The 14,560-nt window shown below is 42.5% G+C and overlaps 1 protein-coding gene across 4 annotated transcripts in view; it reads right to left on the bottom strand.

Moving 5' to 3' along the window:
* LOC108282293 (protein FRA10AC1) overlaps positions 1–6,597 on the bottom strand; it is a 42,588-nt gene extending 35,991 nt beyond the window's left edge. For 2 of the 4 annotated variants that reach the window (XR_001816350.2, XM_037727716.1), the window contains exon 1: positions 6,487–6,597. Coding sequence is in view for 3 of the 4 variants with exons in the window: in XM_037727716.1 (XP_037583644.1) it covers positions 6,487–6,582 (96 nt within the window). In the remaining variant the exon portion in view is untranslated. The remainder of the gene's footprint in view (positions 1–6,486) is intronic. The other 2 variants (XM_037727718.1, XM_037727717.1) reach the window with 2 other exon arrangements.
* Positions 6,598–14,560: the final 7,963 nt, after the last annotated feature.

Raw genomic sequence — 14,560 nt, 5'->3', positions numbered from 1 at the left:
GAGACGGGGTTTCACCATGTTGACCAGGATGGTCTCGATCTCTTGACCTCGTGATCCACCCGCCTCGGCCTCCCACAGTGCTGGGATTACAGGCTTGAGCCACCGCGCCCGGCCTCTCTTTCTTTCCTTTTTTCTTCTTTCTTCTTCTTTCTTTCCTTTTATCTTTTTCTTTCTTTCTTCCTCTCTCTCTCTCTCTTTCTCTCTTTCTTTCTTTTTGAGACAGGGTCTCACTCCATTACCCAGGCTGGAGTGTAGCCTCATCATCTTAGCTCAACCTCCACCTCCTGGGTTCAAGCCACTGCAACCTCCGCCTCCCAAGTTCAAGCCATTCTCCTGCTTCAGCCTCCCCAGTAGCTGGTACTACAGCTGTGAGCCACCATGCCTGGCTAATTTTTGCATTTTTAGTAGAGAAAGGATTTTATCATGCTGGCCAGGCTGGTCTCGAACTCCGGATCTCAAGTGATTCACCCACCTCAGCCTCCCAAAGTGCTGGGATTATAGGTGTGAGCCACTGCACCTGTCTGAATGTGTATTCTACTAATACTATATGTCTTTGAGAATACTGCATTTTCCAAAAATATACCAACATATACCATTATATACCAAATATACTAATCTATCCCATTGAACATGTTCTTTTCACAATATGATGCCGATACTTCTTTATGGTAAGCTAATACTTTCCATTGCACTTAGCTACATACACAGAAATAATTTAGCCCTGTTTCCCTCCCTGAGATGCAAGCTCTGCAATGGCAGGAAGCATGCCTCTCTTTTTCAGTGTGGAATCCCCAGTGCTCAGCACAGTGCCAGACACATGGTAGTTGTTCAGAATATTTATTGAACAAATGAAGTAGGTACTATGATTATCCCCATTTTACAAATAAGAAAACAGATTTTTAAAAAATTATATAACACTTCCAGAGTCATGAGTAAGCAAATGGGGGCAAAAAAATTATTGACTTCAAAGCTCACGCCATATATAAATTAGGATTTGACTCTGTGTCCCCACCCAAATCTTGTTAATTGTAATCCCCAATGTTGGACGTGGGGCCTGATGAGAGGTGATATTGGATCATGGGAGTGGTTTCTTTTTTTTCTTTTTTTTTTTTTTTTGAGACAGAGTTTTGCTCTTGTTGCCCAGGCTGGAGTGCAATGGCGCGATCTCGACTCACCGCAACCTCCGCCTCCTGGGTTCAGGCAATTCTCCTGCCTCAGCCTCCTGAGTAGCTGGGATTACAGGCATGCGCCACCATGCCCAGCTGATTTTTTGTATTTTTAGTAGAGATGGGGTTTCACCATGTTGACCAGGATGGTCTCGATCTCTTGACCTCGTGATCCACCTGCCTCGGCCTCCCAAAGTGCTGGGATTACAGGCGTGAGCCATAGCGCCCGGCCATGGGAGTGGTTTCTAATGATTTAGCATCATTCCCCATAGTGCTGTCTTGTGATAGAGTTCTCAAGAAATCTGATTGTTTAAAAGTGTGTAGCACCTCTCGGTTCACTCTTTCTCCTACTCCTGCCTTGTAAGACATGTCTGCTCCCTCTTCACCTTCTGCCATGATTGTACATTTCCCAAAGCCTCCCCAGCCATGCTTCTTGTGCAGCCTGTAGAACTGTGAGTCAATTAAACCTCTTTTCTTTACAAATTACCTAGTCTCAGGTAGTTCTTTATAGCAATGCGAGAACTAATGCTATATGTGTGTGTGTCTGTATATATATATATATATATATATACATGTATATATACACGTGTATATATATACGTATATACACACACTCTGTATATATGTACATATATACTATATATACACACACATATATATGTATATATATATATATGTGTGTGTGTGTATATATATATATAGAGAGAGAGAGAGTGTGTATCTCTCTGTTGTCCAGGCCAGATTGCAGTGGCACAATCATGGCTCACTGCAGCCCCTCAACTCCCAGGGCTCAAGCAATCTTCCCACCTCAGCTGACTGAGTAGCTGGACCATAGGCTGGTGCCACCACATTCTGCCATTTAAAAAAAAAAAACTGTAGAGACAGGGTCTCACTATGTTTCCCAGGCTGTTCTCAAACTACTGTGCTCAAGTCATTCTCCTACCTTGGCCTTCCAAAGTGCTGGGAATACAGGTGTGAGCCACAGCACTCAGCCCAAAACTCACATTATTGACCACCATACATATTGCCTTTCAATAAGGCCCATGGTGGGTTTTGATACTTAAAAAATTAGGAACTATTTTTATGGAGGAAAGGTACCAGATAAATTGAGACAGAGGGATTAGTATGAGTTGGGAAAGGCTTTGTAGAGGAAGTGGGACTGAAGCTATGACTTAAATGTAAATCTTGAGAGGAGAGGACGAGGCAGTCAAGGCAAGGGAGTTTTGGTAAAGGATTAGAGGTGGAAATATCCACAGGTTACTTAGGGGAATTTGAGTAGATCACTTGAGCTGGGAAAGAATTTTTGAAAAGGATTAGTGAAAGAAAGATCAGAAAGAGAGATTAGAGCCAGATTTGGGGCATCCTTAAATGCAAGGTTGCAGAGATTAGTCTAGAGCTAGGGAAGTGTGTAAAGAATACAGTGGTGGTTTGGACTGGTAGATATCTGAAATCAGATTTATATATAAATCCTGGCTTTGCCATCTACCAGCTATGTGGCTTTGAGCATCACTTAATATTCTTCAAGTTTTCGTTGTCTTCTATAAAATGGGAATAATGACAGTGACTACTTCACAGCATTCTTGTGAGAATCAATTAGATTCTTTTTTAAAATGTTTAAGCTAGTGCCTGGCACATGATAAGACTTAAATATTCTCTATTGTTTTAAAGAGGAGGCAATATAGATATTGTTTTAATAATATATAAAATGCAGAAAGGCAGAAATGGCTGGAGGCAGGAGAAGTGGGGAGGTTTTTCAGACTTCAGAGTGCAGGAAGTGCTGCAACAGAAGAGGAGAATTTCATTCAAGAGCAAGTTGAAAAAATCAGTGGTAGAAGATACGAGTCATTGGGCATAAGGCACAAAGGATACAGAAGGGAAAGATGCCTCCAAAAGTGAAGACACTGAAATATCATAGGTTCCCTGATGAAAATGGAGGGGGTGACTAAAAAATGACACTGTCTTGGTGAAATAAGTTGACTTCAAATGGGGATTGACACTGCAACAAAACACACAAATGATGAAAATACCTCTTCCAAGCAAAAGTGTGATGCTTGCAGACTTCATTCTTAGCATACCCTACCTCTTCATTCTTCACCTGTTTATCTTTTTATAGGTCCTTACTCCTGTCCATCACTTCTCCCCCACCAACCCCCCCAAAATGTTATTGTTCCTTTCCCCCTCAAAGGCTGCTCTGGGAAACAGTAAAGACCCATACTTTAAAGTCAACTTGACCTGCATTCCGCTATGTACTAGCTAGGAGAACTTGGGCAACTTGTTTGATTTTCTCATCTATAAACAGGGTTAATAATAGTTCCTATCTCATAGAGGGTGGATGAAATTTAAAATGAAATGATGCAGGTGAAATGTTCAGCATAATGTGATGCCTGGTTCATAGTAAGTATGTAATAAATTTATTACATACTTTTTCATTCTTTTTATGAAAGAATTACTGGCATTCTTTCACAAAAAGTTTAACAATTCACTGCTTCTCGAATATAATCCAAAAATAGACCCATATATATATAAAACATATATGTATATAACATATATATATAATCCTACAATGAATGATATAGGGTTAAGTATGTTCTTTGCAATAAATAGACCTGAGTCAACTGAATAAAACAGTAAAAAAAAATTGATTCCTACCTCACACTGTATACAAAAGTCAATTTCAAAGAGAATATGTGAAAATATCTTCATGATATGATAGCTTGCTTAGAGTAAAAAAAATTTCCTTAAATAGGACACACGGAGCTAACCATAAGGAAAACAAAATAAAGAACTTCTGTTCATTTAAAATACTTTGTTAAGAAAATAAAAAGTTAAGACAGAGGGTGGGAGAAAATATCTACAGTATGTATATCCAACAAATTATCAGAATATATAAAAATCTTTTTTTTTTTTTTTTGAGATGGAGTTTTGCTCTTGTTACCCAGGCTGGAGTGCAATGGCACAATCTCGGCTCACCGCAATCTCTGCCTCCTGGGTTCAGGCAATTCTCCTGCCTCAGCCTTCTGAGTAGCTGGGATTACAGGCACGCGCCACCATGCCCAGCTGATTTTTTGTACTTTTAGTAGAGACGGGGTTTCACCATGTTGACCAGGATGGTCTCGATCTCTTGACCTTGTGATCCACCCACCTCAGCCTCCCAAAGTGCTGGGATTACAGGCGTGAGCCACTGCGCCTGGCCAAAAATCTTTAAAAATCATTACGTAAAAGACAGCCCAAGAGGCGCAGTGGCTCGACACCTGTAATCCTAGCACTTTGGGAGGCCAAGACGGGCGGATCATTTGAGGTCAAGAATTTGAGTTGAGACCACCCTGGCCAACATGGTGAAGCCTTGTCTCTACTAAAAATACAAAAATTAGCCAGGCATCGTGGCACACACCTGTAACCCCAGCTTCCAAGGAGGCTGAGGCCTGAGAATCACTTGAACATGGGAGGCAGATTTTGTAGTGAGCCAAGACTGTGCCACTGGACTGCAGCCTGGGTGACAGAGTGAGACTCGGTCTCAAAGAAAAAAAGTTATTACATAAAACACAGAAACCTAATAGAAAAATTCTCAAAAGACGTGAACGGAAAATACACACACAAAAGGTATCCAAATGGCCAAGGCACATAAAACAAAGTGCTCATCTTTACTAGTTATCAGATAAATGTAAATTAAGCATACCACTACCACTACGCACCCATCAGAATGGCTAAGTGGAAAAGATAGATCTGGTGTTGAAGATGTGGCATGATTGCGACTCTAATATGCTGGTGATGGGAATGTAAATTGGTACAGCTACTTTGGAAAACATGTTTGATAGTACCTTGTACCTACTAATGCTGAATGTGCCTATCCTATGTTTCATCAATTTCACTCCTCAATGTATTTCCAACAGAGATGTGTATATGTATTCACTGAAAGACCTGAAGAAGTATGTTCATAAGAGCTCTATTTGTATATAAAAACCCAGAAACAACCCAAATGTCTATCAGCATTAGAACAGTTAAGTACATGCTGGTTTATTTGCACAGTGGAATGCTATGCAGCAATGAAAATCAACAAACTACAACTATGTGTAGCAGCATGGATGAATCTCACGAGTATTGAGCTGAGCAAAAGCATTACATATGCAAAAGAGTACATACAATAAGATCCCTTTTGTATAAAGGACAAAACCAAATAAACAAAATGACAACTATGTGAGGTAATGTATATATTAGTTAGCTAGATTTAGTCATTCCACATTGTATGTGTACTTCAAAATAATATGTTGAACAGGGTAAATACTCATAATTGCATATGTCAATTCAAACAAACGAAAGTAATCTATCTTGTTCCAATTTAGTATAGTGGTTTCCCTGATGAAGGGAGGGGAAGTGACTACAAAGGGATACAAGGAAGAAGGGGTGGCTTTTGGGGACATGGCAAAGTTCTGTTTCTGGTCCTAGTGTTAGTTACATGAGTAGTTCATTTTCAACCATAATTTGTGCACTTTTATGTATGAGCGTTATCGTCAATAAAAAGTTTATATTAAAAAAAACTTAATTGCTCCTAGAGGTTTTTAAAACTTTGGTAAATGGAAATTTTGGTGATTTTAGCAACTTCAGACTTGAAAAAACAGATTAAGAAGTGGGTAGGTAGAATTTTCTGGGGCCTTGGAAATTATGCCACATAAATGCTTACATACTCAAGGACAAATTTCCTGTAGGCATTGAGATGGAGGCCTGAGGGAGCTCTGTAAATGCTGAGAAAGACACTAGTCAGCATCCAAAGGGCTGAAAGTGCCCGGGCCTTGAACACTTGGCAAGGTCAGCCCGTACTTCCTGTACATTTATAAGCTCAGATCTGGAAGAAGGTAGCCCCACAACCTGTATAGTAAAGATCCGTCCTTGAGACACAGCCCAATAGCTATCTTCTGCAAGCTGGCCAAAAGTCGAGCCCTTGCTTGTGGAAATGCCTGGAGGGGGCTGCCAGAGAGGTTGCACTGCCCAGATCCTGTGCCTGGAATGGACATTGGGAAGCAAAAGTGGAGAGACAGCAGTGTACCAATTAGCCAAATGAATTGATTGTCATTTCTAAGCCTGCTCCCAGGAGATGAGAACAGAGACAGAATGTCTAGTAAACCCTTCTCTGAGACAGTTGTTGATAAGGAGCCTTGTGATTAAGAGATAGGGAGACACTTACCGGGTCAGATGAGATGAGAGGCAGAAACCAGGGATGCTAAACATCACCGGGAAACTGATGCTCTTATTTTCTGTCATATAATATCTGCAAGTATGAAGATCTCATGCCTCACTTAGGAAAATGCAAAGTGGGGAGACCTACTGTCATAATCAAGGTTGATGAGTGCTCTGTCTCTGGATCATTCTTCAAGAACTCGCTGGGCCTGGGGCTATAATCATGGGAAAGACAGCATCCCATGTTCAAGACTCACCTCTAGGTAGGACACAGACACAGAAACAAGTAATTATAGTACAATGGGGTGGGCAGTAATAGGAACAGTCCCAGAAAGCTATGTGGACACTAGGGAGCAGTGCTTAATCTTAAGACAGAGCACGGAAAGGCTTCAGAGACAGAGAGCTTTATACTTGTGTTCACATGCTGAAACCACAGTAACTCTGGGCTTCAAATTGTGTTGCCTTTGTATCCAAAGGAGAGGGAGATGTCAGACTTCTTTTCAGGCCTCCTGCACTCACTATTGATGCCCAACAGCTCCTCTCTCTATACCAGGTATAAGCAAGCTCCAAGTAGGAGTTGACCATATCACATGATTTCACAATTTATATACACTAAGTTGACCATGCGGAGAGGGTGCTGATATGATCAAGTAGGATGTCTAGTGAAGTAGGTCATCTATTTCAGGATACATGTCATCATTATTGTATAGTCAGGCAATTTGAAATAAATAGTAAGTAATTTTTCTAAATGATGCCTTGATTAACAAATTATCTGAAAGTAAAATTTCTTTGACTAGTTGTCCTAGTACTGAAAGTGACAACCGGTGGTAGGAAATAGAAATACTTAAAACACCCATGGAAAATATAAATGACTGAATAGATTCAAGGGAACAGTAGTTATTAGGAGATAGAATTTGTACTCCTCCTCACTTAGGCTGTATAAAAGTAACAGCACTCAAAGTAATACTTGTATTCATAAATAGAACTTTTTCCATAACAAATTTTATTGTCAGAACTTTTGTTAAATAGTGTAGGAGCATACAATAGAAACACAGGCCAGAACTGCTGGAGCAATCTACTGTTCAGGGGAAGTTAGAAATCTGGATTTTTAGATTCACTATCCTGATTTTTTATATAGGCATCTAATTCAAGTTTAAAAATCAAAGCAAAACACCCTGTGGGAAAAACACTTCTGTGAGCTGAATTCAGTCCACAGGTTACAAATTTCCAAAGTGATGGTCCATTTCTCTCAAGACTATGTCTTTAGTGGTAGCAGTTTAGAAGCAGAGGTTATCACGCTGTCTCAGATACATCTCTTGAGGGTTAGACAGGCTGCTGGTAAGTCAGGCATGGAGGCATGGGAATGCCTTCAAGGTAAGAGCCAAAAGTCTTAAACTCCCAGGAAAGCAGGCTTGAGATCTGGACCACAGCAAAGGGCACTTCTTAAGTTCCTGGGCAGGAATATCAATGCTGGTTGAGAAGACGAAGGTGTCACCCAGACTGAAGGGATGGAATTCACATCCCAGAGCACGTTGGCAATATTGAATTTCACTGAAGCACTCTGCCCCTGGAAGACAGTGAAGGTTAAAGTAAACCCTTCCTCCCCTCACCCCGTGACTTTTTTTTTTTTTTTGTACGTTCTAGAAAATAGCTTACTGCAAAGAATTGAGGTAGGAGGTGGGACTCAACTCTGGAGGTGGTGCTTGGACACTGGACCAAATTGAGGACTAGCTAAAACAGGGACAGAGCAGAAGCACCTCTCCATAAGACACACCCACCTGTGTGCCATGTCAGTTTTCTGTTGCCATGGCAACACCCTGAAGTTATAGCCCCTTTCAGTTATAACTTGATGACCTGGAAACTACCACCCTTTTTCTAAAAATGTCTGCATAATCTGCCCCTTAATTTGCATGTAATTAAAAGTGGGTATAAATAAATATGACTGCAGACTTGCCTTTGAGTTGCTGCTCTGGGCACAATGCCATTGGTACCTCTGCTGCTGCTGTACACTATCTGCTGCTTCAATAAAAGTTGCTGTCTAATACCAGCAGCTTGCCCTTGAATTCTTTCCTGGGTGAAGCCAAGAACCCTTCCCTGCTAAGCCCCAATTTTGGGACTCATCTGCTCTGCATTAGAGCAACTCTTTCTCACATGACTTAGATAAAATGCACAGATGCCCTGTTTTTAACCTATGGCAAAGCTAGATACAGACCCAACAAATTCCCATGCCCTACCTGATAAATGATGAGCTGAACTACTTGTCCCCACTGAGCAACTGAACAAAATTCTTGTTAACCAAACTTTGGTTCAGTTTCTCTCCATCCTCTAAGCCCCTGCACTTTGGCCCACCCACCCCTGCCTGCCCCCCAGCCTAAGCCAGCACACAGGCTGTCCTGAGAACAAACTGACCTCAGGGTAAGACATCGTCTGGCCTACTATCCCACCAGGCCACCGTTTCATTCCATTTCCCCACATCCTGCAGTTTTTAGCCTGGGTTACTTTCTCTGTTCAAGAGAGAGCCCCTTTCTGTCTAACTCTTGAGAAGCATATAGATCTTACTTTCTCAGTGTTTTCCCATCGCACAGTACACTTCCTCTATTTTAACAGCCCCTTTCTCTCCTGCAGTAATCTTTTTGAATAAAAGGTTGCCCGCACTAAGGACAGATTTGCTTTTTACTTGGCAGTGTCCTTATGCATCCTATCTTATTTAGCAAAATTTCTGACAATAAGCATGCTGTCACTGTTGAAAACATTCTATGATGGCCAGAACCATTATGTATTGGGTGCTGCCCTCTCACATGACAAAAATTAAGTAGCAGCTGAACTGACCCCAGGTTACTGGACAGGGAGTTGCTAGAAGGCAAGAGTAAGGCCACTAGTCTCTCTCCACCTCCATGGCCCCACACTCAGTTCTCTTCTTCAGAGAAGCCTTCTCAGGCCCCTGCTGTTCTGTGGGGCTGGGATTGGGTGTTCTTCTCTATCTTATGCTGTCAGCCATCTCCATGGCTCAAAGTGCCATCTGCATGCCAATGTGTCCCAGTTTATATTAATTCCTCCAGCCCAGACCTCTTTACTGAGCTCCAGACTCCCATAGTCACCTCCTCGCTTAACTTCTCCTCATGGCTATCTCCAAGTTAATGTGACAAAAACTGAACTCTTACCTCCTGCTCCAAACTAACCCCACTTCTGAGACCAAGCAGGGACCTCTCTTAGGGGCCTGACATCACTTGGAACTGATGCCTCACCTCAGTCACCTCTACTTTATCCATGGTCACACAGCTAGTAACTGCGCTGAAATGTGAACTAGGCTGTAAGACTAGGCCCCAAACCCCAGCATAGAGATAAAGGAAAATTTTTGAGTCCCTTCAAGGGAGATTCCAGGTACCTTTCAACCAGCAATTAGAGAAGTAAATGAATCACCCACAAAGCAAGAAGGTAATAATAACTTAATAGCCATCCAAGTAAGCCAGTCACAAAATGTTTCATTCCCTATGGAAACTAAAGATAGCACCTTAACATATGTTCTTGAATTGTTTTTCAGAAACCTGGAGCCCCACCAGATAGAAAATGCTGACTCCCCTCCTGTAGATCTTGGAGAAAGGGAAACTGAGGACTGCACTCTTACTGCCATTCTTCGTTCTAATCTTCTTCCTCTGGGACCTGGCGAGAGTCGCACCTACAGGCCAAAACTTAACATTCCTTTCTGCTGGCCCCAAGCTTTTAGGTAAAGCCTTGCTTCTTTACCAATTGCAAATCAAGGAATCTCTTAATCCACCTATGACCTGTAAGCTCCTGCTTCAAGATATCACACTTTTTAGGCCAAACAAATGTATAAGTTCTGGGTATTCACGATTTTTGCCTACAACTTCTACTTTCCTGAAATGTACCCTTGCCTGTAACCCTTGCTTGTAAGTCATCTGGGAGCTCAAATCCTAACCATTAACTGTCCAATTCTCCTTGCTTGGTGCCCCGCAATAAATGTCTTTCTTTCTCTGGCTACAAATCTCAGTGCCAGTGTTTGGCTTTGCTGCACTAGCCGGGTGGACCCAAGTTTGGTTCAGTAACACTTCCTCTGCCTGTCTTTCCTCATCACAGTGCCCCCTGGTGCTCTAGCCAGAAACCTAGAAATCCCCTTTGTCTCCTCCCTTTGAGTCACCAATGCCCCAACTCAGTCAACTCTACCTTATCCATGGTCACACAGCTAGTAAGTGAGCTGAAACGTGAACTAGGCTGCAAGACTTTCGGATCCTCAATCATGGTGCCATCGAGAGCATATTCTGGCCATCGTTTCTCTCCACATTAAAAGATGGTTTTTAAAATTGTGGTAAAATATGTATAATATAAAATTTATCCTTTAAATAATTTGTAAATGGACAATTCGGTGCCATTAATTATATTCACGATGTTGTGTTGCTGTCACCACTATCTATATCCAAAACTTTTTCATCCTCCCCCACAAAGAATCTCCGGACCCATTAAACTTAACCCCTCATTCTACCTTCCACCAGTCCTGGTAACCTCTATTCTACTTCCTGTCTGAATGAATTTGCCTATTTTAGGAACTTCACATAAGTGGAATCATACAATATTTGTCCTCTGTGCCTCGTTTATTTCACCAAGCATATGTTTTCAAAGTCCATCCATATTGCAGTATGTATCAGTGCAGTATGTATTCCTTATAATGGCTGAATAGTATTCCATTATATGTATATACTACATTTTTTTGAGACAAAATCTCATTCTTTTGCCCAAACTGGGGTGCAGTGGCATGATCACAGCTCACTGCAGCCTTGAGCTCCTGGACTCAAGTGATCCTCCCACCTAAGCCTCCCCAGTAGCTGGGACTACAGGCATATCCACTTCACCTGGCTAATTTAAGAAACATTTTTTGGTGGAGACACATTCTCCCTATGTTGCCCAGGCTGGTCTTGAACTCCTGGCCTCAAGCAATCCTCTCGCCCCAGCCTCACAAAATGCTGGGATTACCAGTATGAACCACGAAGCCTGGCCTGTATATACCACATTTTGTTTATCCAATTCATCTGTTGACTAACACTTGGTGTATTAGTCTGTTCTCACATTGCTATAAAGAAATACCTGAGACTGAGTAATTTATAAAGAAAAGAAATTTAATTGGCTCATGGTTTCACAGGCTGTACAGGAAACATGATGCTAACCATCTGCTTGGCTTCTAGGGAGGCCTCAGGAAACGTACAATCATGGTGAAAGGCAAAGTAGGAGCAAGGTGTTTCACATGGTGGGAGCAGGAGGAACTGGTGGAGTGCTACACACTTTTAAACAACCGAATCTCATGAGAACAGCACTGGGGGATGGTGCTAAACCATTAGAAACTGCCCACATGAGCCAATCACCTCCCCCCAGGCCCCACCTCCAGCAGTGGGGGTTACGTTTTCAATGTGAGATTCGGGTGGGGAAACAGATCCACACCATATCACTTGGGTTGTTTCTGCCTTTTGGCTATTGTGAACAATGCTGCTGTAAATATATCTGTTCAAGCCTCTGCTTTCTTTTGCATAGATATCTAGGAGTAGAATTGCTGGGTCATGTGGGAGTTCTAGGTTTAACCTTTTGAGAAACCACCAGGCTCTTTTCCACAGAAGGTGCACCATTTTACATTCCCACATTCTCTACATCCTTAGTAACACCTATTATTTTCCTTTAAAAAATTATTACTGTGGCTATCACAGTAGTTGCAAAGTGGTGTCTCATTGTAGTTTTGATTTGCATTTTCCTAACTTAGCTAACAAGAATCTTTCCATGTTCTCATTGGCCATTTGTATATCTTCTTTGAAGAAATGACTATTAAAGCCCTTTGCCCATTTTTTAATTGGGTTCTTTGCTTTGTTGTTGAGTTTAGTTCTTGACTGTCTTAGTCTGTTCCCGCTATAACAAGGTACCACAGACTAGGTAATTTATAAGTAATAGAAACTTATTTCTCACAATTCTGAAGGCTGCAAAGTCCAAGATCAAGGGGCCAGCACAGTCAGTGTCTGATAAGGACTTGCTCTTTGCTTCCAAAGTGACACCTTGCTGTATCCTCAAGTGGCAGAAGAGCAGAAGCAGGAGGCAGCTCTCTGAAGCCTCTTTTACAGAGTGTTATAACATTCATGAGGGCGGGGCTCTCATGAGCTAGTCAGCTGCCAGAGGCCCCACCTTTTAATGTCATCATGTTGTTCATTAAGTTTCAACATATGAATTTTGGAGGGACACACATACATTCAAACCAGAGCATTCCACCTCTAGCCCACCAAAATTCATGTTCTTTTCACACACAAAATGCATTCATTTCATCCCAATAGACCCCAAAGTCTTAACTCATTCTAGCATCACCTCAAAAGTCTGAAGTCTAAAGTCTCACCTAAAAATCATCTAAATCAGATATGGGTAAGACTCAAGGTACAATTCAACCTGAGGCAAATCCCCCTCCAGCAAACAAGGTACTTGTTTTCAAAATATGGTGGGACAGGCATAGGATAGACATTCCCATTCCAAAAGAGAAAAATAAGAAAGAATAAAGGGTTAACAGTTTTCAAGTCCAAAACCCAACAAGGCAAACAACATTAAATCTTAAGGCTTGGCTAGCCGCCGTGGCTCACATCTATAATCCCAGCACTTTGGGAGGCTGAGACAGGCGGATCAGGTGGTCAGGAGTTCGAGACCAGCCTGATCAATATAGAGAAACTCTGTCTCTACTAAAAATACAAAAATTAGCTGGGGTTGGTGGCACATGCCTGTAATCCCAGCTACTCAAGAGGCTGAGGCAGGAGAATCATTTGAACCCGGGAGGTGGAGGTTGCAGTGAGCTGAGATTGAGTCACTGCACTCCAGCTTGGGCAACAGCGTGAGACTCCATCTCAAAAAAAAAAAAATCTTAAGGCTTGAGAATACCCTTCATTGACTCCATGTTCCATCTTCCAGGCACACTGGGGTAGGGTTTGTCCTCAAGGCCCAGGGAAGCCCCAGTCCCATGGCTTTGCTAGGCACAACCCATGCAGCAGCTCTCATGTTGTAAGTTGGTAGTTCTCCTCGGCTGGAACCTCACACTGGTGGTTTCTACAGGTCTGGGGTCTTCTGGACAGCCCTCCTTTCATGGTTCCTCTAGGCATGGCACTCTCTGTGTCAGCCTCACTCCTGTGGCCATTCTGTGCCTGGGTCCCGGAGCTCTCCAAGGCATCCTTTAAAATGTAGGTGGCTTTCCAGTCAACATTATTAGAAACAGGAGTCCACTCTCTGAAGCCTCTTTTACATCTGAATGAGATACAAGGCACTATTCCATTCATGAGGGTGAAGTGCTCATGACGGAATCACCTCCCATAGTTCTGTAACCGAAACACAGTTTCAGTAGCTTGCTGCTTGCAGAGTGCAATTAACAAGAGCAGGGTCTGGTATAAAGAAAGTGACTTTTTATCCCAAAGCTAGCTAAGGAGAAGAAATACAGGCTTGCTGCCTAAACAGTACTGCTTCCTTTTTGGAGCAGAAAGCAAGCGCTTCTAAAGGGGATGGCTAGCAGGGCAGAAGTGACCAAGTGGGGATTCTACATACTCCCTTCGTTGGCTTATTAACAGGACAGTCAAGTTGGCATCTTCATGGGCAGAAACAGGTTGTAAAAGTGGTCAAAAACTCAAAAGGGTATACTCTGGCCTGTAAATTGACTGTTAGCTATCAAGGCAACCTGCTGGTGGTAGGAGCTCCACACTGCAGTTTCTAAGCAAATAGTTAGATGAACTGGCCTTGTAGGAAGTGTCTGATGAAAAGGAGGTAAAAGGCTATAATTGCATTTCTTTTTCTTTTTCTTTTTCTTTTTCTTTTTTTTGAGTCGGCGTCTCGTGCTGTCACCCAGCCTGGAGTGCAGTGGTGCAATCTTGGCCCACTGCAACCTCCGCCTCCTAGGTTCAAGCGATTCTCCTGCCTAAGCCTCCCAAGTAGCTGGGACTATAGGCACCCGCCACCATGCCCAGCTATTTTTTGTTTTTGCAATTTTAGTAGAGACAGGGGTTCACTGTGTTAGCCAGGATGGTCTCAATATCCTGACCTGCCTTGGCCTCCCAAAGTGCTGGGATTACGGGTGTGAGCCACCTCGCCCAGCCTATAATTGCATTTCTAAAGAGCTAGGTAGGGACCCAGCACAGTGGCTCATGCTTGTAATCCCAGCACTTTGGGAGGCTGAGGTGGGCAGATCACCTGAGGTCAGGTGTTTCGAG

The sequence above is a fragment of the Cebus imitator genome, unplaced genomic scaffold (assembly GCF_001604975.1).
Source record: "Cebus imitator isolate Cc_AM_T3 unplaced genomic scaffold, Cebus_imitator-1.0 Scaffold238, whole genome shotgun sequence".
NCBI lineage: Eukaryota > Metazoa > Chordata > Mammalia > Primates > Cebidae > Cebus > Cebus imitator.
The sequence above is the reverse complement of the archived record's forward strand: the minus strand, read 5'-3'. Positions and strand labels throughout refer to the sequence as shown.